A 26570-nucleotide genomic window follows, 5' to 3' on the forward strand; every position below is an offset into this window, starting at 1 on the left:
CTGCGTTTTTTCAGAAACTCGAAATTCGATAGAGAACTAAAAACAGAGCTGGAAGTCCGACAGAAAAATAGGTGTACGGCATTCGTTAGAGTACGAGAATGTTTTATCACAGAGAGAAATAATTTGCAGGCCATTTAGTTGGTAAATTATAACGCAAGAGAAGCGAGGTTTTTCTGATATTACAAAATTTAGTCTTTTTTTCTTTTTTGGTTGGAGAATATCGAACGTGACGGAAAATTCACTGTCAGACCGTCGTCATCGTTCGAATGCCACGTGAGCTCTTCGCCCGTACAGGAAACACCAGATTGACGATGCTTTTGTGCGAGAAGCTGGATCGATAACGCGTGTACTGTCGCCATTCAGAACGATCGTTCGAATTCAATAGCCACTACGTAACGATTCTTCGTGGAAAACGCTAATAAAATCGAACGAGAAAGCGGAGCGTCAATGGGACGCGAGAAAGGTATTAAATTTGATCAACTTTTTCACGGATTTTACGGCGTTCCGATGATAGAGTTACAGGCACTGGAAATTCTTTCAAAACTGTGTATTAATTTCTGATAAAAAAAAGTATAATCATGTTCAAATTCCAAAGATAAAGATAAAAAAGAAAGAGAAAAAAATGTAGTCTTGTCAAAGTTGTTATTAAATTTTCCAATGTAAAAATGGATCAAATAAACTTGCTGGAATTTTTACTCTTAAAATAGTTCGACTCTAACTTTAAGCGTTCTAGGTTCTGCTTTATGTAATATCGTGTAAGCTAGTTTTCTATTTCATCCAAACAATTTAGATAATTAATTCAAGCGTTCAGAGGGAAGGGGGGGGGGGAATCACGTTAATAAGATAGATATAAATCTCCTGGAATTTTTACTCTTGAGATAACTCGAGCCTAACCTTAAACTTCTCGATTTCTGTTTGATGTAATGCCACGGCTTTCTAATTTCATTCAGACGATTTAAATAATATCAATTAGAGGCCGCGCAATCAGCGAAAAAGTGGAACAAGTGCACTTTTCCACAAGAACGAAGAAGTATGAGAAATATTACCAAATCCTTCTGAATATCTAACATCGAGAATATTTAATATCTATAATAATGTATATGTTTCGATATTTATCAATTAAAACATACAATTGTAACATCAATTAAAAGCCTCGCAAATGTAAAAGTGAAACAACTGCATCTTTTCCATAAGGAGGGAAATAATTGATATAATAATAATTGATATTAAATATCAATTTTCTTACTAAAAACTTAGTTTCCATATATAAGTTCATATCGATGAACGTACAGAATATTACACGTTATTGAAACAAGAAAAAAGAACACAGATAAACTCCATTATCATCCATATACATAATGTGACACACAAATGATCGAGGTTGTCACAATTTTCTCAAGTCGATCACTTTATCGATAGCGTCGCTCTCTTATTCTCGCCAACTGTTATCAAGAAACGCAACCTCGAACAATCGATATACAGATCTTAATGATCATTTTGCACAATCTGGAAGTAATATTGCTACACCGCTGCGTGATAAACGACCGATTCAAACCATCTTCTGAGATTCGATCGTTATCTATAACGCAGTATGTAACACTTTAGCAGGCGTTCAGATCTAACACAAGACGCGAAGTCGTATATAACGCGAAGAAGACACAAAGGAAAAAGAAACGAAGCGAAACGACGCTTGCTCGCCTCATAAAACAATAACTGCTAATAAGACGCAATTGTTCGTACCACGGAAGTAATAGAAGCAACTCCGAGAGCCTAATAAAACTTCTCAGTTCCATCTGTCGCTGCCGACTCTACGTTAATATAATTATCGGACTCTGGCATATTTATGCAAAATCCATATTTTTATGAATCCAATGAACATTCATATCTTTCATATTTATAAACACTCGAGAAATTCATATTTTGGATATAGTAAATATAAGAAGAAGGTGGATATCGACTCTTGACTAATATAATTATTACAGTGTGCATATTTATGGAAAATCCATATTTTTATGAATTTAATGAACATTCATATTTTTCATATTTATAAACACTCGATAAATTCATATTTTTGTGGATATTTTAAATATAAGAAGAAGGTGGATATCGACTCTTGACTAATATAATTATTACAGTGTGCATATTTATGGAAAATCCATATTTTTATGAATTTAATGAACATTCATATTTTTCATATTTATAAACACTCGATAAATTCATATTTTTGTGGATATTTTAAATATAAGAAGAAGGTGGATATTGACTCTTGACTAATATAATTATTACAGTGTGCATATTTATGGAAAATCCATATTTTTATGAATTTAATGAACATTCATATCTTTCATATTTATAAACACTCGAGAAATTCATATTTTGGATATAGTAAATATAAGAAGAAGGTGGATATCGACTCTTGACTAATATAATTATTACAGTGTGCTTATTTATGGAAAATCCATATTTTTATGAATCTAATGAACATTCACATTTTTCATATTTATAAACATTCGAGAAATTCATATTTTTGTGGATATTTTAAATATAAGAAGAAAGTGGATATCGACTCTTGACTAATATAATTATTACAGTGTGCATATTTATGGAAAATCCATATTTTTATGAATTTAATGAACATTCACATTTTTCATATTTATAAACATTCGAGAAATTCATATTTTTGTGGATATTTTAAATATAAGAAGAAAGTGGATATCGATTCTTGACTAATATAATTATTACAGTGTGCATATTTATGGAAAATCCATATTTTTATAAATCCAATGAACATTCATATCTTTCATATTTATAAACACTCTAGAAATTCATATTTTTGTGGATATTTTAAATATAAGAAGAAGGTGGATATCGACTCTTGACTAATATAATTATTACAGTGTGCATATTTATGGAAAATCCATATTTTTATGAATTTAATGAACATTCACATTTTTCATATTTATAAACATTCGAGAAATTCATATTTTTGTGGATATTTTAAATATAAGAAGAAAGTGGATATCGACTCTTGACTAATATAATTATTACAGTGTGCATATTTATGGAAAATCCATATTTTTATGAATCTAATGAACATTCACATTTTTCATATTTATAAACACTCGAGAAATTCATATTTTTGTGGATATTTTAAATATAAGAAGAAAGTGGATATTGACTCTTGACTAATATAATTATTACAGTGTGCATATTTATGCAAAATCCATATTTTTCACATTTATAAATAATCGAGAAATTCATACTTTCGTGGATATTATAAATATAAGAAAAATGTTTATGCGAAAAAAGTGCGGAAAGTGCATGTTTATGCGAAATTCATATTTTTATAAGAATAATCGAAGAAACGAGGCTTAGGTAGAAAATCGTTTTATTTATCAAAAATTACACAGAGTGCTATATTTCGGATATTTTGTACATTTTGGCAAATCGTGCGCATTCTGTGTATGTTAAGTTTCCTATATGAACGCATAGAAATCCACGACACAAAACATTAATTACGATAACGATTGTATAGAAAAATTCTAGAATAGAACGAACAAACAAGAAGATAAATGTATTTGCGTAGTCTCATTATTTCAAACTACATATATATGGTTATGTTAATATTTTCCCATGATTCTCTATCACATTAGATAAACTGTAATTCCAGTTTATCTACAACGTATCATTGTACAGATAGCAGTTAATTGATTTAATTTAATTAAAAAATTGATTTATCGATTAATCGATTTTCTATTTGCAAAAAGAGACGCGTGTTTCCCTACGTGAGTACAAACTATGCGAACATACGACGCCGCAATTCGTTGCTCGAATGGTTCGAAATTACGAGAGCGGATCCACGCTCGGATCGTTTTCGCATGAATTCTTGTAAGAAGCCGATTTTCCGCTTGGCAGTCCACGACAACAATTTCTTTCGAATCAACTACCATTTTTGTCCCTTTCATTGATCGTTCGATCGTTTTATTGTTCACGCAAATCTTATCGATATTGAAGTAGTTTGTAGATATACATGTAAGTAGTTCTATCGACTCATTCAGCAATCGTAGCATTCATTGCGCTTGCAATATCTTGTGAAACTTTTGCGACATGGATTTTTCAAATATTTTCTCTATATTCGACGTTTCATTGCACTCCAATGGGTAACAAGAGTTATTTTAGATAGTATTATTCTTATTGGCAACCTGTACGTAATAGAGTATTTACTATAATATTTAGTACATGAAACCTATTTACATTCAAAATTCTTCACTCACGTTGATGAAAATATAAAAATTCGTAAAAATCCATAGCAAATATAGAACAAACATTGTCAAAGATAAAGTGTGCAGGTGCAGTATATTATTCTGCAATTAAATGCTATAGTGCATTTTATATTAATACTAATACTAACACAATACTGATATACTTGATAATATACTCAATAATAAATAATATATACAAAAAGGCAAAATAAATAATTCTAAACAATATACTTGATAAATACTTAAATATAACAATACATACACAATAATATATAAAAATATAATAAATAATACAATACGTTGCACGCTATACTTAGAATATACTAATATACTTATATAGTAGTATACAGTATAATAGTGTATTAATATAGCAATATATTTTAAGTATAACGCATATCAATTAATATACCTATATATAATAGTGTATTAAAATATATCTTAATCAGATTACACAGAATTCGTGGCAATGGTCGCGCTAACCGAAAGTTCTGAGATTTAAAATTCCTACAAGGAAACGCTGTCTCATCAGCAACCACGAAGCGTGTGTTAATCGATACACGTTTCCTTGGCTTCTTTTAGCCAAATGGAGTAAGAGATTGAGAGCCACTGAGACCGCTGGATAATAAATAGATCACCGACGAAGCTCCTTCGATTGTCAATGCTCTTCAGAATTGGATGAAGAACGATAGCAGGAAGGAAGGAAGGAAGGGAGGAAGAGGTGAAGTAATGCATTATTGGCAAAGAAGAGGCGGAAAGAGGTGAAACGAGTATGGTAGACGACACGATGTCAGGTCGGTTGGACGATGACGAACGCTCGCTATCAACTTCCTGCTAGAATTGATATAGATGCGCGGGCCCTCTGTTCCTACTACGTTAAACGCGACGAAAGGGTCGTTGATCCGGATAGTTCAGCAAGTTATCGCCTTTTTTTTCCCAACGATCGACGCTGTGTTTCGCGTGGGAATTCCTGAAATGTCGGATCCGATGGAAACGCCGACGAGTTGTGAAAAAAAGGACGGAATTTTTCTGGCCAATTCGAGATCAATCGAAAGGCGAAACAGGTAGAGATTGATATCGTCGCGATGAAAATTGAGGAAAAACTGTCGAGTTGACGAACGCATTGTATCGTTTCTGGAATTTCGGGATTTCAGCTTTTGAAATTTCTCGAAGCCTAACGTTGTGTTAGATAATACATTTTATTTGTTTAAGTATTCTTGACTTATTTTTCTCATCGAGATATAACATGTTATTTTCTTCCTGGAAAGTTATAATAATCGATGAAAATTGAGGAAAAATTGTTCGGTTAAAGAACATACTTATTGGATTTTTTAAGATTTTTCGCAGTACAATGGAATAAATCGACTGTCGGGAACGTTAAGAATACAAGAATCTTGTAGTAACAGAGAAAATAATGGAAATGCATGCATACAATGTAATGAATGTAATGGAATGAATCGATTAACAAGAATCCCAAAAATATGTGCTTCGAGAAATCCAATAATATTTGAGTAACAGAGACAATAATAATAATAATACAACCGTGTTTTCCTTTCACTTTTCGGAGAATATAGCTTCTCATCGGTCAAACATGTAAATACAGGGGTCTATAAAATCCTTGGTGATAAATATAACTGGAGTGAATGAGCTTATTGATAACAGAAGATCACAGGATGTTCCTCTCTTGTAAAAGCAATCTCGGAATCTCTCATAACAACATAAACTCAACCAGAAGAAAAACGTCTTTTCGGAGTACACTTGTGTTTTCAAAAGAAATTACGCGTTTACACTGCAAGATAGGATTATACGTTCGATGTAATTTTTTAGCGTTTTCAATGATTTATCGCTAGGACTATACTCTGAAACTGAGTTTTGTATTACATGCCTTTGACATGTATTTGAATTTTTATACATTTATTGCTGCAGCTATTCGTTCTTTTTCGTTCAACAACTCATCGCATAAAAATTCGAAAAATATACACTACGAAATAAAGTACGTTTTGTACTATTTGTACGTACAATTAATTGCCATTATTTGCAAGTAGTTTTATGTTATAGTAATTTGAAGATGCAGCAATATATTCAAAATAAGGTACAATACGTAAATCGAGTTGCACAAAACAATTCATATCTACCTTTATTTATAAATCACACAAATCTCCATAAAACTAAATAAACTTACAATATTACCCAGCAGTGTATCCTATACCCTATCCACGGTGTACTTAAGCATAAAAATCCACTAACAACCTTCCACGTTATAATATACCCAAACCTATATCGAATTATCCTTAGAATCTCGACAGATCTCGAGAATGAATCCAATTTAATTTCATTTAGCATGGAATTACACAATTCTAATATTTTTTTTGACAGCGATCTGTTTACCAACAAGCAGCCGGCCATTTTCGAGCGCGCGGTACAGGGCGTAACCAAAGCCGCGTAAAACCTGTCCCTAGCCCTATAACCTATAACCTATAAAACCATATGAACCATTGCAACAAAATTCTCCAACGATGTTATCACTCACCCTCGGGATAGGCTTGCTTGCTTTGCACGAAGTCGATGAACATGTTGGTCACGTTGTACAGCTGGCCCATGCCCTTGGGGTTGAAATACGTGGTGGCGTTGTAGAGCAGCCCGGTCGTGTTCGTTCTCGTATAGTTGATACCCTGCGATGCCATGATCCCGTTTAGCTGCCGGTCCAGATCTTCGCTGATCACCCGCATCCGATTGGTCAGTGTCTCCTGGCAGTTAACTGGACACGACACCAGAAGAACAGAGAGCAGACCGAAAACCGCGAATCCATAATGCACCACGGCACTCGGCCGAAAACCACCGAACAGTACGAAAAACATGACAGCGACTTGCGCCAGGGACGCGTCGCTACGAACTGATGCCTCGGCTCGTCTCGCAGGCACGCGGAACCGAACCATCCCCACTCCTCCGCCGCACTCGAGCCGAAGCAAAGCTTCGTGCGTAGTTCGTGTCCGCTCGTTCCTATCGTTCAACGACCCGTGGCGTATTTTCTTTACCTTTTTTATATTTATGTATTCTCTTTATCGATGATTTCGTATTGTAATAATTGTGGTCTTGTGTAGTAATTTCTATGTAATAAATATGTATAATGAATGTTTTGTAAGGAACATTTGATGTCTTTTTTCCTATAATAAAAAGTTCCCTTTGACATGCCTGATCCATTTGTTCTTAGCTTTTACTGTTGACGCATCCTCGCGCATTTTTTTATTTCCTTTATATATTTTTATCGCCTACCTTCTATTGCTTTTTGTATAATGATTATAGATAATAAATATTTTATGAAGAATATTTACTGTAATATTTTCTGTAATAGAAGATTAATGTTAATGTTGCTGGTTCCCTTGTTCCCAACTTTTACTGTTCATTCTTGCGAATTTTCTGTATCTTCTTTATACCTTTTTTCATCGGTAACTTTGTATCGCTTTCTGCATAATAATTATGTATAAAGAATATTTTATAAGGAATACTTGTTTTCAGATTTTACTGTTGAAAAGGAGTTGAAAGGAGTATGATGTTCTGCGAATTAATTTAGATTTGTAACCTACTTTGGCATTGTTCTTATTGATATAATGTTAAATGTAATTTGAAGAATGCCATTTGAGTATTTTTAATTTTTGGAGCAACGTGATAGAGATACTTTTACCGGTTATAAGGATTGATTTTCGCGGTCTCACGCGATTGGTGGAGGCTCGATAGTCTGGAGAACGGACCAATCAGAGGGCGTGACTTTTCCCGCAAGTTTGAAACACGCGTCCTTGTTCCTGAAGCGCGAAAGATTGTGTTTTAATTAATTGTGGTGTCATGGGCATGATAGAAGGATTGTTTTTCTGCGGTAATTGCAAAGACAAAAGGAGGAGCAACGGCAAATTAACGTGAGAATCATGACGAAAGATGCATGATGTTTCTTACGTCATTTAATTGATTTGATGCAACTTTCCAGGAGAGCTTTACTTAAAAGAATATTGTGTTGACACTGCACCGAAACATCTTGTTTATTTTCATCTTCTTGTTTTTTAAAACTTGTAAATTTATGTCGATAAATTAAATTCAACAAAGTAAATTCATAATTAATATGAAATTAATTTCAAAAAATTTCTTTCACTTCATGAACCATCTTTTTCCATTCCAGTAATTTTAAATACATATTCTGTGACGTAAAATAAATATTACACAATTTTATAATTCTTGTCGATTAATTCTGTCTGAATTGATAACCAGAAAGATTCGATCTATTTTTCCATGTTTCATAAGTGATCAATCTATTCAATTTGCCTTCGAATAATTTAACTTGTATAATCGTTCGATAATCCACTTAAAAGATAAGCACCGCGAATTTCTTTCGTGCAGAAACTTTGATTAATCAAAACCAGTTGGCACAAAGTGTTACGAAAAGTTATCATGGCAATTAAAGACGTTCAATTTCGAGTCGCTGATAAGCATCGTTGATACGTTTATGATCTTTAGATTTTATATTTGGATTGAATATCGTTAGCTGATATTTAGAATCACTTTGCTCCATAGATTCTAATTTTTAATATGATCGGTATACACTGCTGACCACAAATATTAGAACACATACTCGTTGCATTTTTATACTTTACACGTATTTTTCTAAAAAATTTTATTTTATCTGGTATTTCGCACGTAGTGCGAATAGAATGACACATTTATAATAAAATAACTAGAAAATGAAAGCAGTGAAAAATATTCAATTCGTAATACATACTGATAACCTATGGTTATAACCATACTGGTGACCTAATACTTATTTATATCCGCCAGTGTATGTAACCTATATTAAACCGGAATTTCACGTTCTGCATTTATCGAAAAAAAAGATTTTCCATGAGATGTCGAAGAAGCAGAATGTTGGAAACGGGTGTAGCTGCAATTGGCTGTTTTCATTGGTGCCAATCCATGCCAGTCTGGCCAAGCTTTCACGAAGAGATCCACTTTTGTGGACTAGTTTAATCGAACAACCAAAAAAGAGAAATAAAGAAAAGGGAAAGAAGTCGTGGAAAAGGTCATTCCCTGTAATTAAGAAGAAAGTCTCGCGGAATTGGCAAATCGAGTCCGGTAACAACTGCTTTTAACCAAGCCATTCGTCGCGTGAAACGATTGCTGGAAATGTTATTTCAATTTTTATGCAGATCTTTTTATTGTTACCGAGTATAAAGAGTGATGTTTTATTGCATATCGTAACGGTGTTGCAATAAAGTACAGCGCGAACGATTGAAACGAGTCGCTTCGGACGAACTGGTTTGGCCAAACTCCGAGTTTCTATCGTTTCTCATCATCGAGCCCGGTTAACACGTAGCAAACCGCAGAAACAGCGGATCCAGGTCGTGACATCGAAAACTGCATTTCGATCGACTGTTGCCTCTGCTCTCTGATGACCCGAAAACCACCGCCTAGCGATCACTTAGATCGAGCATCTGTTTTTCCGCAATATACGACCAGAATCGCCATTTATTCTTGGAAGAGGAAAGAAATTTTTATGGAGATGAGAATATATTCTTTTGTTTTACGAGCTCTACGATTTATTTTATTCAATCTTAGAATCTTTAATTTTGTGGGAATTGGAATTTAGAATATTTAATTTTATACAATTAGAATATAGAATTTTTAACTTTGTGGGAACTGCAATTCGCAATATTTAATTTTGTGAGAATTGAAATAAAAAATTTTCAATTTTATGGGAATCAAAGTTTAGAATATTTACTATACCTGTTTATTACGGAAACTGAAGTTTAGAATACTGAGAATATTTAGTTTAGAATTAATCGTTAGAATATTTGATTCATACTAGACAGAATGAAAAATTCCGAATTTTGTAAAAATTAGTATTCTTCCATGCAACGTACCAATCTATTCTTTTCGAAGAAAACGTCTTGATCGTCGATATTAATATTATAAACCCATTGACTCTTTTGTTAACAGTTACTTCAGGAATCTGCAATATTTTATGTGCACGTTGTGAAATCAGAAAATATTGATTTTTTGTTTCCCCATCGACGAAGGAAATTCCAACTTTGCACTCCGCTAAGATTCAGTAAAAGTATGGAATGTATCTTCCAGGAAGGTTTATAATTTATAGCAGTGAGTACCAGAGTGTTCAAAGTAAGAACTTTCCAAGCGGGGCTTACAAGTTGAATAGCCATTGAGGCAGCCTTCGACGTTTCATTTAATGGCATGTTAAAGACCGAATTTTCTTCGAGATGCGAAACACCTTCTCTACTCTTCGGGAGTAACGTAGCTAGTGAGCTTTATTTGCCGCCAGTTTCCTGAAACTTCTATCTCTAACGAACAACTATGAAATTCCTTCAGATCTGCAGAAAGCTTCAATTAAATTAAATTTAATACTAAATTTCTGATTTGTACCTAAATATGTAATAGATGACTGGTGAATCTGCTCCTGTAATACATGAATGATTGAAATTAAGGCACGATGATAATAAATGTAAAATGGATTTTGATTATCAAATCGTGATTTAATCGAACGATTTAATTTTACTTTGAACAACGTCAAAATTGCAGATGATTCCTTGTTAGAAACGTTTTCAATATTTAAAATCGTACGAGAACAAAGTCATTCAATTACCTAAAGAACGCTGTTATTCCATCAGTATGCGTCACTATTAGTTCTCGTAATCGAGATTCTACCGTGTAGGCAATTGTTAAAAGCACTTTCGTGTTTCCATTCATATAGAAACTAGAAGGTTTAAAATCCACTATTTTAACGAGTTTCGTAGTTCCAACGGCGATCTATTCGAACTGAACTTTCGTCAAAATCACTCGCCACTTTGGACTAATATAAAAACCAAAAAAAAAAAAAAAAGAGAGAGAGAAAAAGTGAAATCCATCGCTCTAGCGGCTATCGATTCGAGTTAAAAAAAAATGTTTTGACGAAATTGTTTGCATACTTTAACGAATATATGAAAAACCAAAGATCTGAAATCCACTGTGTTTAGCCGTACCATTGATCGATCGATGTTCAATTTCCAATGACTGTCACAGTTGAACGTGGAGGAAAATAACGTTTTGATCGAATTTAATAATCATCATCTACAATTTAAGCGTGTTTTACAATCGAAAAGAAGAAGACGAATGTAGGCTAATTCGATTCGCTTATTAAATCGACGCTGATCAAGTACCATAATTTCATAATACTATACCGGTGTTAATTGAGAAACGACGGCGGTGTCGACCGATACTATTCGAAGAGAATGCTTCGTTACTCTAAAGAACGGTTCGTTAGGATGAAACATAGGGAGGTTGCTAAAGGTGTAATTAAAATTACTGGTGTAGAGAGGCGGCATATGAAACGCAGTGACACGGGAACTGCATCTGAAAATAGTCCGGAGTAGTTCCAGGCGGCGCATTGAGACGGTTTAAAATTGGCATAAAACTAGGCTACACATTCCATCCGACCCTTGAGAAACGTTCTAAGCGCATGCAATCATTGTGCAATACTCCCTCGTCGTGTGTATTATTCCTCTACATAAATAACGCGCGTCTCGCACGACTATCAACGTCTAATGATCATTAACCCATTAAGGATAAACAGTGTAGTAATCTAAATTAAAAGATAAAACTATCGTCGTTTCATCAAGATACAAAAAATATGTTAGAATAATAAATATTACAGAATAATATTACACAAGCCCGCCATAAATTATAGACACGAAATGAACTTCTATAATTCAGAGAAAAGAAGCTAGCAAAATAGCCCAATTGTATCATCAAATCAAACTGTATAAAATTGTAAGATCTTTCGCGAGATGAATTAATATCGTAACAAACGAGTAAGATACAACATTTTTAAGCGGAAGAGGAGATAGCAGCAAGAAAGTTTTTCTGCAAATTTATAGAATATTTTTGAGGATCCACAATGCGGATTCAATAGAGTTTTACAACTTTCTTGTTGGAATTGACTAAAATACGAAATTATAAATGAAATGTTGATCCTCAATGGATTGAATGCCGGCACTTACAAGCTAAATTAAAAGCCATCGATCATTTCACGCAGTGAAGATCATTGTAAAAGAACAATAAATACTAACGTTGCGAACGATCTACGTCTAGAATTAAATTAATTACACGTTCTCTAATTCGCGAGAATCACGCAGTGGCGAACCAAGTGGAACGACCGTTCAGCGAATGTAAAAATGAAGATAGGAAGAGGACTTATTGTTACACGGCGTAATTTCTCAGCTTCATAGGTTTTGGTAGTTCCTTGGCGGCGCTGGTTTTGTCTGATGGGATTTTTGGCATCTCCAGAGCTGACGGTAGGCTGGTGTCCTCATGTGGGTTCAGCCAATGACTCGTTCTGAAATCACGAGAAAAATGTAAATCGTGTTCTTCTAATTTTATGAGCCAACGCTTCGATGAATCGTTGAATTACGTCGAAGAGGAGTTTCGTTCGTATTTCATAAAATCTTCAAAATTCCAAGAAACTCCGGACTGTAATTTTGAACGAAGTATTATAAAGATAAGAGGGATTACAGAGATTCAATTACGTTACTTCGCACTATTCTATCGATCACCTCGATGCATCGAGAAGAGACCTTGTTCATATGCCGGAGTATCTGAAAAATTGGTAAGAAACTCGAACTGCAATTTCGAAACCCATTTGATGACCCAAGAACGAAACGTTTCCAAAGTACGAAAAATTGAAACTGTGTTACTTTGCACTATCAAAAAGGGAACAGGGAAATGAGGAAACGTTGTAAAATCACACGCGTAAGCACCTACAATAAATGTTCGTTATCTTCTATCTACACCGATTAAGATAAGAATCTTACGAAGCGGTGACAATAGAGAGAATTTTTCGAGCATTTTGTCGACTGTAAATAGCCGTTATCGTAGTAGGAAGACAACATACGCAAAGATAATAAAATGTATACCTGTAGCTTGGCGGAATTTCAGTTTCTTCTGAGAAAGCATCGCCGAGACCGTAATCCACATCATCGCTTGTTGTGCTATCGGACGATTCATTTCTCGTCTGACTCATTGTCTTGACGTCTGTATTATTCCCATTTCCATCGATAAACTGATTCCTCACGGAAGCCACGATAAGAGTATCATCGATCGACACCTCGTCGCTCGTTGATTTATGTCTCTGTTCAGCGTTATACGCTGGCTGATCCTCCATCTTATCTGGATACCGATGTAGCACGTTCTTCTCGTAATAATACTGCCCAGGCCTTTTCGCTCTGTCGTTGGCTATTTGGGTAGTCAACGGTCTTGGAACTTCACTGGTAACTCGATTCTCGAGTCTGTCGACCTCGTTTCCGCTTTGACTCGCCGTGATAATCGTCACGCTGTGAATTTTCGACGGTTTAGGTTGCACATTCTGATAAGAGTTCTCGGGTTTACTCGTCTGATAATCGCTAACATGCTGCGCTGGTCTGTAAACAGGAGTCGAGTGAGTCGCTATATCATAATCGTTCTGACTGGCAGGCCAGCTACTGAACTCTTTATTATATTCGTTATTCGAAATTGGTCTTGCAGAGGAACTTAAATAGAAAGCGTTAGGGTGGACGGTGGTTCCTTTGTCGTTTAAGCTTGCGGTAGGTCTGCCAGGGAAATCAGTTTGATAACTTGATCCATAACTACTCTGTATTGGCTTCCTATTTGGTTCTTGATAAGGTCTATAGTACGGATCATTTACTACTGTCTCCTCAGTCTTCTTATCAGAAGAGACGGTAGACCACGTGGTATACCTATTTTCGAAATCTTTTACGTAATCATGTTGGCTATTTGCAGGTTTGATGTACGTATCTTCAGAATCTTTTAGATAACTCTGTGGGTGGTTCGAAGTTTGTGCATAGCTCTGTAAATTACCAGAATCTGTTTGACCGACCAAAACCACAGGCTTATATTGCAATTTCTGCCAAATATTGATTCCATGTTCTTGATTATTGTGCTCTGGCGAATTATAAACAGGCTTGGCCGATGGTTGACTCTGATACTGTGAATTAGGCCACGAATTCAATTCAGGTCCATGATCATGTGGCTTATAATTAGCAACATGTGCGTCTACATCTTGAGGTCTCTGAGTAGAACTGTAAACTGGTTTGGACGATGGTTGACTCTGATACTGTGAATTAGGCCACGAATTCAATTCAGATCCATGATCATGTGGCTTATAATTAGCAATATATGCGTCCACATCTTGAGGTCTCTGAGTAGAACTGTAAACTGGTTTGGACGATGGTTGACTCTGATACTGTGAATTAGGCCACGAGCTTGGTTTAGATCCATGGTCCTGAGGTTTATAATTTGTAATATATGCGTCCACATCTTGAGGTCTCTGAGTAGAACTGTAAACTGGTTTGGGCGATGGTTGACTTTGATATTGTGAATTAGGCCACGAGCTTGGTTTAGATCCATGGTCCTGAGGTTTATAACTTGTAATATAAGCATCCACATCTTGAGAAGGTTTCTGAGTAGTCAATTTTTGGAAGTTGGTATAATAAGTGTACAAAGTTGGTCTTGGACTGGTTCCAGGGAAACTATCAAATACAACATCGCTAGAGTAGCTAGGTCTATATCCTTGGCTCAAAGGATTAGGATTATTGGGATCATTGAAAGCATATGGAACATAAGGGTAAGCAGGATTTCCTAGAGGATGCGCTATTATCACAGGTTTTGCTGGAAGATAAGTTGGAATAGGCATAGATCCTTCAGAAACTGGTCTCTGTTGTGCTTCCTGGACCAACGAGGGATTCACTTTTATATTGGACCCATAGATAGCATCGTTCACAAAGACAGGTGAATTAATTGCATTATTTTGTACAACTATGGTTAGATTATCTGCAGGACCAAAAGGCTTCTTCACGACAATCCTGTTCTGCTGTTGAACGCTTGTTTTTTCAGGGTTTAAGTTATGAGAGTATAAATCTGTAGATTTTGAAGTGGTTGTACTGACTGAAGCGTACTTCTTTATTTTATCAATGATACCTTCTCTTCTAAATTTTGGACCTCTTTCTGCCCATGATTCTAAATTCAATTGTCCAATAATAGGATCGTTGCAAGGCCTACGTTGATTCTTCAGAGTATCCTGTGTCAAGAATACAAATGGTTGTATAGTCTCTATACTATCCATAGTTGAGCAAAGAACTTGAGCTAGAGTGACTCTCCTGATTTGTTGGAGCTGTCCAGGTGTGAAACTGCTTTCCTGCTTTGAATTCTCATACCAGAATCTGTCTCCTCTACGTATATTATTAAACTGCTGGCCAATTATACAAGCAAACGTGGGTCCAACTAAACCGCTTTTCACTGATTTCTCTGCAAGTCCTCCAGTGAATAAATCAATATCTTCGACAGACGAGTAGACTAATTTGAACCTTCTAGCCGTGGATGGTGGCATAACTCTCTCTAAATCGTCAAAGTTTTTTATCGGCGATAGAGCACAGGGCTCTCGCCATTGTACGTATGGGGGAATTCCATGATCTCTGCCTCGTTGGATGTTGATCGAAGCTAGATCCATTCCAAAGGGAAATCTTGGAGTTTGAAACAGATGGTTAGTTAACTCTTCGCTTATGTGCTCGTCTCTTCTTTGGGCGTTTTGATTGATCAGACCAAGAAGAAGACGATCCACTGAGCCGGCTGTTTCCAGGTTTGCTGGATTCATGAACTCGTTGTGGATGGAAACATCTGTAAATTGAAGAAATTATGAAACTTTTGCTACTTTATGTTATATCGTGATTTTCTAGCATTCTAATGTAGCAATTTTTATATGTTAATTAGGAAGTGCCTTGTACATTGTATTTCTAGATAGAAGATTTTCCAAGATAGAATACTGACTGTTGAAAATTGGCTGATGATCGCTGTTAAATCGAACGAAGCTCTGTTGAACCAGAGAGTGCCCAAAGCGATAGGCAGCCGTAGAAAACGCATTCGCGACAGTTGGTTTCACTGTTGGGTCGTAACCTTCGTAATAGCCTTTCTTTAAGAGTTCGAGGTCGAATATTTTCATCACGTCTTGACCTGGAATGTTTCGATCACCGTTACTTCTATCTCTACATCCTTTTTCAACTACGCTCAATTCTGATATCCGATAATAACTAACCGATCAAGTTCCTTATATTCGATAATAGCCGATTAACATTGAAACTATCAATAAGACATTTTAGTCATGAAGGAAATCCTCGTCACAACTATCATTGCGAAGAGTTCTCTTATGGATTTATTATTTGACGATGTATAAATAACATTTGGAAATTTTCTTCGAAAATAACAAAACTATATTTAGATGTTAATTCATGGCGGAACTAGCCAATCGTCGTAGTGTTATAGATATCAGAAGAACCAGAATCGTTCGAGTAATTCGATTTCCATTTCAACGTTCAATTTACCAAGAACAATGGGCAGGAATTCTCTGTAGGTGATGTGCTGGACAATGGACGCGACGATTCTCCGGGATTCTTGAAATAGTTTCTCGTCGCTCCAATGAGCATTCAACGCGGCAAGTTTCGTCGCGATTCTATTGTGAAGCCTCAAAAACGCTACGTGAAGAGACGTGAGGGCAGGTTGCTCGCCGAGACGACCATCGCCAGCTTTGAAGCAATTCGTGGATAATGATCCGCGTCTACAGAGATCGGAATCGAGTTTAGGCAGCACCGGTCTCTGCGACTGAATCCTCCCATATTGCAATAAACCTGTGAACATAATATTACATGTAAAAATATTACATATTAATCAAATTACAAATTAATATATAATTAATTAAATTGATACAAATAAAAATTTTCAAAAAGAACGGGATGAAATTATTTTCTACGAATTCTAATTGAACAAACGTAACATTAAACTTATTCCGATCTTCTTCAAAGTTTTAATTCACTTTCGTTGCTTGATTTAAAAAAAAAAAAAGGAAAAAAGGGTGAAAAAAATTGTACCTGTGAATTTAAGGAAACGAATTATTAAATTAATTAATTAAATATAATTAAAAATACGCAACACTGGTCCTCTTTTAAAATTTTAATTCGCTTTGGGTGCCTTAGGCTTCCTCCAAGTTTTATAATATAAAATATGAAAGGAAAAAAAAAATATATATATAAAGTATCGTTCTTGAGTGAATTTTTAGATAAATTAAATTTATAAATAAAGTCTCACCATTCCGAAATAATCGTAAGGAGTCTGTTTGAAAGGCGCTGTTGCTGTATACCACAGAAGCATCTAGATAACTTGTCACCTGTGACAATTGCTCTCTGGGGCCAAATTCACAATCTTCTTTCGGTGCTGAGCCGCTTCGAACGAACTCTAAACATTTAACATCCAAAGGACCGAAGAAATTATCGTGTTTGCTTACTGATATTGGCAAACATTCTGGATGCTGTGGAGATATATTTTACTCTTAGAAAAATCAATTAATGAGTGGTAGAGGATCCAGTTATAAGTGCAATTATGTACCATGAATTCCGGTGGTTGGAAACCGGATCCGAATTTCAGACAACATTGTGGTATAGAGCCATTAAATCCTCTGCCTTGCCCGGTGGCTAAAAGGAGCACATGAGATGAGAAAATTTCTATCTTGATGGTTCGAATATTGTTTAGTAATTCTGACTAGGAAAATTGGGTATTAAATTTATGGAAATCTATAATTACGTTTCAATTGACAGAGTTCTAGTTTCCTTCTCAATGTTCGCTGATTATCGTTTTTTGATTTAAATAGATTCTCAAATTAATTTCCTAAAACGTTTTAAATAAAGCCACATTGGAAAAATGGAACGTTAAATTTATGTATTTGGTTTCCTCTCAAGTTTCAAGTCGCTATCATTCTTTGATTTGCACGAATTTTATTAGGTAAAATTGTAGAATTTTTTAAGGAAGATTTCACGCGTTAAGGAATAATTCGGATTGAAAAAATTGAACATTCAACTTGTGGAAACGTAATTATAATTAATCGTACGGAACTATCATTTTCAAAAATTGCTGAAAATTCCCACCTGTTAAATCATGATCGACAAACTGTCCCCACTGCATGAGCATGTGAGTAACAGCTTCCAAGGGGACATCTTTGTCCTCGTGAATCACCGTGGTCACTAGTCTTGCGCTAGGAAGTGGTCTTCCTGTCACCGATTTCCTGATACTCTGAATGCCATCATCGTAAACCGAAGGCAGGAACCTGACGAACATCCATCAAATTCATTATCTTTTCCTAGTCAAATTAATTCTGAAGCTTAGATTATTCGTTCAATTAAAATCACTGCATTTATATACCACAGGCAGGAAACACGATATTCGCAGACCCACTTTTCTTCATTTCCTAATTTTTGTACTAGTTTACAGCTAAAAGAGAATATCCCTAATTGCGATGAAGATGCAACTCTTTTAGAAATAGTCGATAAACTTATGAAATTTCGTGACAAACCAATGGCATCTTCGAAATGTCGAGAAAAATGACAAACATCAAGTAATAAGAGAGAAATTAATATAAATTACTAATGAATATAACATAAATTACCAAACAATTTTTTATAATAATATATAATCTGTACAATGATATATCTGTACAAATATACAATAATCTGTACATATGATGAATGATATAATTGACAATTTTATATTATTTTGTATTAGATATAGATATAAAATTGCCAATAGTATATACACTATATATATATTCCAAATAATAATATAAAAAGAGAAGTAGGGATGTGGTACGTTATATATTTCATGTTTTATAGAAGAACAATCCTAACATACAACGATGTAAAATAGATTGATATAGTAACGTATAATAGTCAATCAATTTTATATCATTGTATTTTAGGATTGCTCATCTATGAAACACGAAAGGATATAATTTATAACGTTCCTATTTCTTTTTACTATTATTACTCCCGTGATTTTCATTTAGTGAATTACCTTTGCATAGTGGACATGGCGGAGCCCCACCATAGATGATGCAGGTTATTGCAGCTTCCATCAGACGTTCTGTATCTCAAACTGGCCGCCGGACAGTTGGGAACTCCTCTGTTTGGGCAGCCACGTTGAAGTGGATTGCTTTGACTGCGACGAGACAGAAGCGAGTCTGTCGGAGTATTTGGGAATCTTGAGCAAACGAGTCGTCGAAATTTCGAGATTAAATAAGAGTGCAAAGTTGCGGAAGGCAAGATGTAAAAGACGGTGTTCTTACTTTCTTCTGAACAACGTGGTGCCCTGAAGAACCGCGTATCCGTACTTGGCGAGGAACCTTGCTTCTTCTGTTTGTTCGTTAAAAACTGCCACGTGCCTCGCAGGATTGTCAGAGTCCAGGTAAAGACCTGTTCAAGTTGTATTTAAAGATCAGTTTTGTACCTTGTAATTAGGCAGTTAGATGTTGTCGATCGTTGTTTGTATAGTTTGTGGGTTTGATTTGTGTTTATTTGGCGATTTTATTGGAACTGACATTTATACAGCGTGTTTCAACTTCCTGTAAATTTTTCAAGATAGATGGTTCATGGGCATAGATGAAGAAATTGTAAGAATCGTATGAGAAACATAAGAGTAAATATGAAAGTAGAGTTTGGAACATTTTGCAACGACCTCTATTATTTAAATTAATAATTGTATTTTAATTATTATACAGAGGTTGCACAGATAATGGAGACACTTCTTATATGTCATATACTTATACATAACATAAAGGGATATACATACATATACATGATAAAGACATATAAGAGTTGTTTCCATTATTTTGTTCAACTATATACTGAAAATATTATTTTATATATTAACTGCATATTGTATATATATAATAAAAATGCATATAACTAAAACTTTCAGTAATAGTTAATATTTAAATCAATAATTTTCAATTTCTTTCTAACAATATTTAATATCAACAATTCGTCCAATTATCTCTAACATCCCTAATTTTCAGAAGTTCCATGAATAAACTATCTCTCTTGCACCCTCGAAAAATCTTCCCAATTATTGTCCAATCTTTTTAAAATCTCGTGCAAGCATTATGCCTTTTCAAATGGAAAAGCGATTGTTCAAGAACTATGAAAAATCTCACCCATCGAGTAAAGCTTCGGTTCCTTAACAGTATACAAATCATTCATGGCATCGAGCCCAAAATTAGCCGCCTCCAACAAGTCTTCCTCGTCGGGCTCGGTTTTCCCTTTGTAGCCAGCGTCATAGTTATTTCTTTCTGTCGAAATTACGTCATCCATTCTATTATCCTGCACGGTTGTCCCCAATGAAACTCCTCCCTCGGGATTTCTCTGCGGATACTTTTCCTCGTCCTCTTCTCTGTCTGACGGCTGCGAATTCCACTCTCGGATTCGCTCTTCCAGCTTCGAAAATCGATCCTCGTCGCTCGTACTATCAGTTACGTTTCTCTCAAGACTCGCAGGAACTTCTTGATCGAACAAATCGGCAGATTGTTCCACTCCTTGAAATAATTCTCGCACGTAGAGCAGAATCTGTTCGTATTGACTCGGATTCTCGGGAATAAATAAAGTTTCTACCGCCTCGGAATTATCATCGTCTCGATTGGATCGGTCGTCGAACGTGGATTCGTTTGTTGGTCGAAGAGTCGAAGATACTTTCGCGGAAGATGATCGCAGAGTCTCATGGTTCGTCGCTGACTTCGACAAACCGGAGGAAATAAGGACGAGGAGGACGCTGGAAAGTAAAATTCAATTGAAATTCGACCCCTGAATGATATTCGAAGAATCATTTGCTTCGTGATATTACAACTTTTTGAAATCTTTAGCATTCAACGTTATCGTTAACAAATCGTTAGCAACACAATGTCCTGGTTCTTCGATAATAAAATTGCGAAGCAATGAGGACACGTGTATACAGGTTACGAGAGATCTATCGCAAACGTATACTTAGTGGAAAGTTAGTATGCAACATGAATAATCTTAGCAAATACAGTAACTTCAAATCTATGCTGCAACGAATTTTTGCGAAAAGTACATGAAAAGTCTTTAATTGTACTAAGATACAAAATATAATATATAGGTATATTTACAGTATATACATATAAACTGTATAATTAAAGACGTGTCGCAGACAACATTGCAAGTTGTCGAAATATCCAATTTTTAAACACATAGAAGAAGTTTTTGCGACTTAAAATTATTTTCAAAATTTCATTTGCCTTGATTATTATACGATCTGAAGCGTACGATAATGCAAATTCGTCACGAAATTTCCTATCTTCTATTTCAATCTATTTTCCCATCTAATCCTACTTTCGTCTACCCCAAACTATCTACTATCCTTCTGTTTGCTAAATATAGTGAAAATTCTGAGAAAACTAAATGTGTCATTTACCTATTTATTCGCAAACGCAGTTAATGCCAATCCTGTTTGTCTTTAAATAACTCGTATAAAAAATACATTTTTTCAACATGTTCTTTTTACCTTTATTACAAAAGTATATTTTAGAACGTTCCCTAGTAAAAATTATTATAAAATCAGTGATATCTAACGTGCATGTGTTCGAGCATATCTATCGCTTAATGACACTTACATTGTCTTAGGCGGATGAGCGATGTTGGACATATCGGTGGCTATCACCTTTTAGCACTATTAGCAATTATTTACAAACGGAAACAGCTTTTAAATTCTGTACTACAGTGTTCCCATTAGCATTAGAACAGCATTAGCATTAGCAGTAGGACATTATACGATAAAGGAAACAACGTTTAAACATATTTCCGCTTACAATGTTGTCTACAGGAAATCCTCAATTACTGATTTAATTAACGAATGAGCTTCAAAATATTTAGAATTAGATTTTACATGTATCTGTCGTATCAATCTCACGATTAGCCTACCGAGGGTTGATCATACAATTAGTGCCAAAGATGGTCTGGCTACATATTCTGACTTATTAGCATAGTAAACAATTGTCTGTGCTTCATGTATGCTTCCAATAATTATCTCGTGTAAATGTAGCAAATTTTAGCAACATAACCACAATATACGTGTCTCGCGAGATTTCAAAATGTTCCATACAATTTGGACACGGAAAATTTGTAAAAGTGCTCGAGTACTTTCGCGAACCGTTGAAAATCTTTTTCATCCTTTCGGTAATCTTCGAATGGAATTCATGCGCCACGACGTGGATTCCTGAATAAAATTTCAGGAATTTCACTAGGCGAGATTGGAAACTTTTACGCGAAAATGAAGAAGCTTCCGTATGAATATATTTCGTTCTTTTATTTACGATCTTCCATTGCAATCGCCGCAAAACGTTCCACGACGACGTGATGTTCAGTTTCGCATTTTCTCGGCCGTGACATTAACTTTCTCACGGGATAAATCGCACAAAAGAGCAGAACGTGAATGGTTGTGTTTCTGGCACGCGTTTGAATGCCGTTCGTTGCAGCACGTGCAGCCACCGCATTTGCATTCCATCGCGTTAGCCGCATTTAATTGCACCGATCGCGGTAGACCGATCGACTCCCGATCGACGATACCGGTTGTCCGTTCTGTTCTAAACGGCCTCGTCATTCTCGTCACGGTGAAATCGAACTGGATCATCGATCACCGATGCGTACGTACGCATTCGTAATATGCAAATAACCGTTAGCAGAATTTTTTTAGTCAATTACTCGGCGAGAATACGAGTGAATACAGAGTGGTAAACAAGCGAGAAACGAACTTTCTTCGTGGACGAGCAGAGATTTGTCTGTGTGTTGAATACGAAGAGTTTATCGGAGTTGGAGCTAGTCTATTAGAGTTGAATGAGAAGATTGATATTTGATATTATAGAAATCATAATAGTCTTCTATTTGTTGATTGTAATGCTAATACGATGACTGCAATGTATAAAGCCGATAGTATGTAATCATAGTTTAAACAAAACTGAAATATCTGTTTAATCAAATTACAATGAAAATTATAGTAAATGCGACGAAAATGAAGTATTTACGTTTATAGGAGGAAAATGTAAAAAGTATTCCCGAACGGTTGAGATGAAAATAAAATATGTCTGTGTTTATGAATAAAAAGGAAATTAGAAAGTGGAGGATAATCAACGTTAGACGATGAGGAGAGTATTGAGCAACTGGGGCGTAAAACTTAGAACTGGAAATGACGGAAATATACGACAAGATGTAATCGACGCTAAAGTATAAGAACTACTGAGTAAGTAGTACGTAGTATTGATGGGAATTAATTCAATGGTGAATAACGACGAGGCGAAATTCCAGGTACTATGACCAAGTAACACAAATCTTTATTTGGAATGCGGAGAGATGTAACGGGACCACAGATTGTAAGATGCTGAAGAACATAAAATCATAACATGTTTTCCTTGTTTACTGGATGTAGAAAGGATGTATAGAAAATTTGTTGAATTAACAAAGATAAAAAACATAGACGTTTAAATGAGAAATACACCTAAACGAACCAGAATTTTAGCAGAAGATTGTGAACGAAATATTTCTATGATGAGAAAATTAGGATATCAAATTAGTTGCAAGGGAATGGAAGTATAAAAATATCATAAGATCCTAATTGGGAAAGCAACGATTCTAAAAATCCACTTAATCCTTTTATAACTTTATTACGTTGCTGTAATAGACCATCAATTAGTTGAATAACGAACGTACATATTTGTTTTAAATTATTCCTAATTTTAAAGTATTACGTTTTCTCTACAAAAATACTCTGAAAATACACTACAGCAATACTTCTTTACAAACCAAAAAACAGTGGTTCGTAAACGGAATTAACTACACAACGATGAATTAATGAGGTACAAAAGTACAGAAACTCACAAAGTGGAAGGACGAATATCAGGAATTAACTAAACAATGTCAATTGATCAGATAGAAAATTTTAAATATCCGAACAAAAATTTAGAAACTCTTAAAGAAGATTTAAAACTAGCCATAGAATGATTTAGAATTATTGAGACAGACTGAGATGCAGAAATTGACAGAGCGAGAGAATTCATATTGAGAAGACTTAGAACTAACGAATTTGCTGAACGATCAATCGATTAACGAGACTGGAAGATTCAGATATCCAGATAAAAATCCAGAAACTCACAAAGCTGTAGGATTCATGTCAAGAAGAAGGATCCCTGTGAGGGTGCACTTCGACCTAGATCACGCTTCAACCCTTCCCTGTGGATCAAACAGGCGCGCAGGAGGTGTCCTTCGTGATACGTGGCCTTCTCGAGGACGGTTCACCAAGTACTAAGCCTTGTGGAGGCCGATTGACCGGCTTTTTACTCTTTTTACCAGATCGGCCGGTCGTGCACCTTTTTCTTGGATTTTTACTGTTACTCAGGCTGCCCTCCGGGCCTCACCTCTTTGATTTCGATCGAATGTTTCGCGATATACTGCCGGCAGATCGTGAATCCTCTCTCTCCCTCTCTTTCTCTCTCTCTCCTCCGTGTATTTATACCATAACGATAGCTGTCCGAGTAGAAATGAAACGAAAAGAGAGAAGCATCGAATCCGACTCGGATTAACGCCTCGAGGAGACGTCGTGCCCGATTCCAGTTAGGACAGCCGTTTGCAGAGGAGATCGATACTATGGTAATTCGTGGCTCGTACTATATGCATGGTCTTTAATCTTTCCTCGCGATATGATTGGTTCTTTCGTACGTTCGATTGGCTGACAGGGAATTTTAATGAAGATTTGTCGGAACCAAGGCGAGATCGATAATAGTTGATGAATGATGTTGAGCGGTGTTAGCGGGTGTTGGTGGTTGATCGATGGTAATGGAAGATGGGTTTTGTTAAGACAAGATTAAGGGTGGAGAGTCTGTGTTACTTTGTTGTTGTTTCTCAAATATTCTTTTTAACATCGCTCGAGGTTTCTGCTCTGCTCTTTCTAAGATGATAGCATCAGCGGATGATTTGAAATCTTTGCTTATCGTCGTTCAAGATATTTTCTATCGTCTTGATAAACAATATCATTCTCTTGATCTTCTGAATCTTCACCTTTACGTTTCCTTCACCTTAATCGAAAACATATGTACTTTATCTCCTTAAATAAACAGTTGATTTCTTGTATTGAATTTTTCTTCGTCAGTTAAAAATGTTTAGAAAATAGATTCATCACCGGAATCTCTATCTTTACGTTACTGCATTTTTCATTAGAAAAAATATATTTTTTATCCCATCGAATAAATGGTAGAAATAATATATTTAATTTTTGTTCATGAAAATCAATTTTCCATTAAGAAAATATTTCTTTCTTGTACAGCTGTCATATGCATATACATGTGTCAATATTTTATTTCCAGAACATAGTAACTAATCATGTTGAAAGTGGCGTTTTCATGATTTTAATGCACTATATATCATAAAGAACGAGTTAGAATTTTTTTGAAAGTGAATGGATTACATGTAAAAAATTCGTCTAATGATTGATTTATATTATTGTTGCTTTGAGAATTAAATGATACGAACCTTATCAGTGCCTGGCGGCTTTCTCTTGAGCTTGCAAGCTGGCGATCGCCTTGCCAGAGCCGTACAGCACCTTCGCGCGTACCTGTACTCTTCTTGTAGTTGTGCAAGAGCTTCCTGATCCGGAGGAGCCGCTTCCGGACCCGCCACCGGAAGCCGAGCTTAACTGCAGCGTGGTGCCTGCATAATTCGCACCCCTGCAACTCGTACAGCCCTCCGACATTCTGGCTTCCTGAATACCCGTTCGTGTTAAATGCGAATGTCTCTCCTGAACGAAAATACACCTTACAATCGTTGCAATAGCCAACGAAACCCATCATTTTATTACAAATTTTCTATAATTAATTTTAATAAAATTTGAAACAAACAACGTTTATAGTTTTCATTCTCTAACCTTCCAATTTTCCATCTTAGCAAATTTTTCTGATATTCTGATCTTACATCGATATAATTAATTTTAGGGAAATTTGATAGCTTCAATTCTTAACCATTCGACTTTTTCATGTTGTAATTTCGTATACTTGATTTTAGGGAAAACTTGAAATACAATTTTATAGCTTTAATTCTTAACTTTCTCAATTTTTCGATATTTTCATTTCTAATTAATTCTATTTTCTATTAATTTCTAGTTTCTAGATAATTATAATCAAGTTTAAATACAAAATTGTACAACATTTATTCTTATATTATATCTCTTAATTTTCGAATACTCTAATCTTGACCTTATAACTTTTCTTTCCATCATTTACTACCTTCGATGAGAATGCAAAGTTATTACTCATTCGCCATGGTCATAAATAATAATTAACGTTTCCTATTTTAAATACAGTCGAAGGCTGATTGAAATTATCAACTCGGATGATACTTAAATATTCACACTCGACTT

The 26570-nt window shown here is 35.3% G+C and overlaps 3 protein-coding genes across 8 annotated transcripts in view; all 3 read right to left on the bottom strand.

Moving 5' to 3' along the window:
* Positions 1–7210, bottom strand: part of LOC138186703 (prominin-like protein) — a 71808-nt gene extending 64598 nt beyond the window's left edge. For all 6 annotated transcript variants that reach the window (XR_011174968.1, XM_069126811.1, XM_069126808.1 and 3 more), the window contains exon 1: positions 6790–7210. Coding sequence is in view for 5 of the 6 variants with exons in the window: in XM_069126811.1 (XP_068982912.1) it covers positions 6790–7195 (406 nt within the window). In the remaining variant the exon portion in view is untranslated. The remainder of the gene's footprint in view (positions 1–6789) is intronic.
* Positions 7211–12090: 4880 nt separating this feature from the next.
* LOC138186924 (uncharacterized) lies at positions 12091–18402 on the bottom strand. The gene is made up of 7 exons (XM_069127246.1): positions 18254–18402; positions 17718–17803; positions 17421–17640; positions 16661–16963; positions 16110–16292; positions 13205–15959; positions 12091–12627 (listed from the first exon to the last, which is right to left on the bottom strand). Exons 1-7 carry the CDS (start codon positions 18294–18296, stop codon positions 12492–12494), a joined length of 3726 nt encoding a protein of 1241 aa, XP_068983347.1. The 5' UTR covers positions 18297–18402; the 3' UTR covers positions 12091–12491.
* Positions 18403–19086: 684 nt separating this feature from the next.
* LOC138187119 (uncharacterized) lies at positions 19087–26001 on the bottom strand. Its single transcript, XM_069127599.1, has 5 exons — positions 25688–26001; positions 20314–20924; positions 19447–19573; positions 19176–19361; positions 19087–19090 (listed from the first exon to the last, which is right to left on the bottom strand). Exons 1-5 carry the CDS (start codon positions 25999–26001, stop codon positions 19087–19089), a joined length of 1242 nt encoding a protein of 413 aa, XP_068983700.1.
* Positions 26002–26570: the final 569 nt, after the last annotated feature.

Source organism: Bombus flavifrons, chromosome 14 (assembly GCF_040668555.2).
Source record: "Bombus flavifrons isolate JBK064 chromosome 14, iyBomFlav1_principal, whole genome shotgun sequence".
In the NCBI taxonomy this organism is placed as follows: Eukaryota; Metazoa; Arthropoda; class Insecta; order Hymenoptera; family Apidae; genus Bombus; species Bombus flavifrons.

Excerpts from the sequence above, each read along its gene's own strand:
- LOC138186924 (XM_069127246.1), bottom strand. The coding sequence starts at position 18,296 with ATGCTCATGCAGTGGGGACAGTTTGTCGATCATGATTTAACAG. Across the intron at positions 17,804-18,253 it reads TGTCGATCATGATTTAACAG|CCACCGGGCAAGGCAGAGGA; the intron begins GTGGGAATTTTC and ends TGCTCCTTTTAG. Across the intron at positions 16,964-17,420 it reads CTTACGATTATTTCGGAATG|GTTTATTGCAATATGGGAGG; the intron begins GTGAGACTTTAT and ends TTATGTTCACAG.
- LOC138187119 (XM_069127599.1), bottom strand. The coding sequence starts at position 26,001 with ATGGGTTTCGTTGGCTATTGCAACGATTGTAAGGTGTATTTTCGTTCA. Across the intron at positions 19,574-20,313 it reads ACCGAAGCTTTACTCGATGG|GTCTTTACCTGGACTCTGAC; the intron begins GTGAGATTTTTC and ends CAACTTGAACAG. Across the intron at positions 19,362-19,446 it reads ACCACGTTGTTCAGAAGAAA|ATTCCCAAATACTCCGACAG; the intron begins GTAAGAACACCG and ends CGTTTGCTCAAG.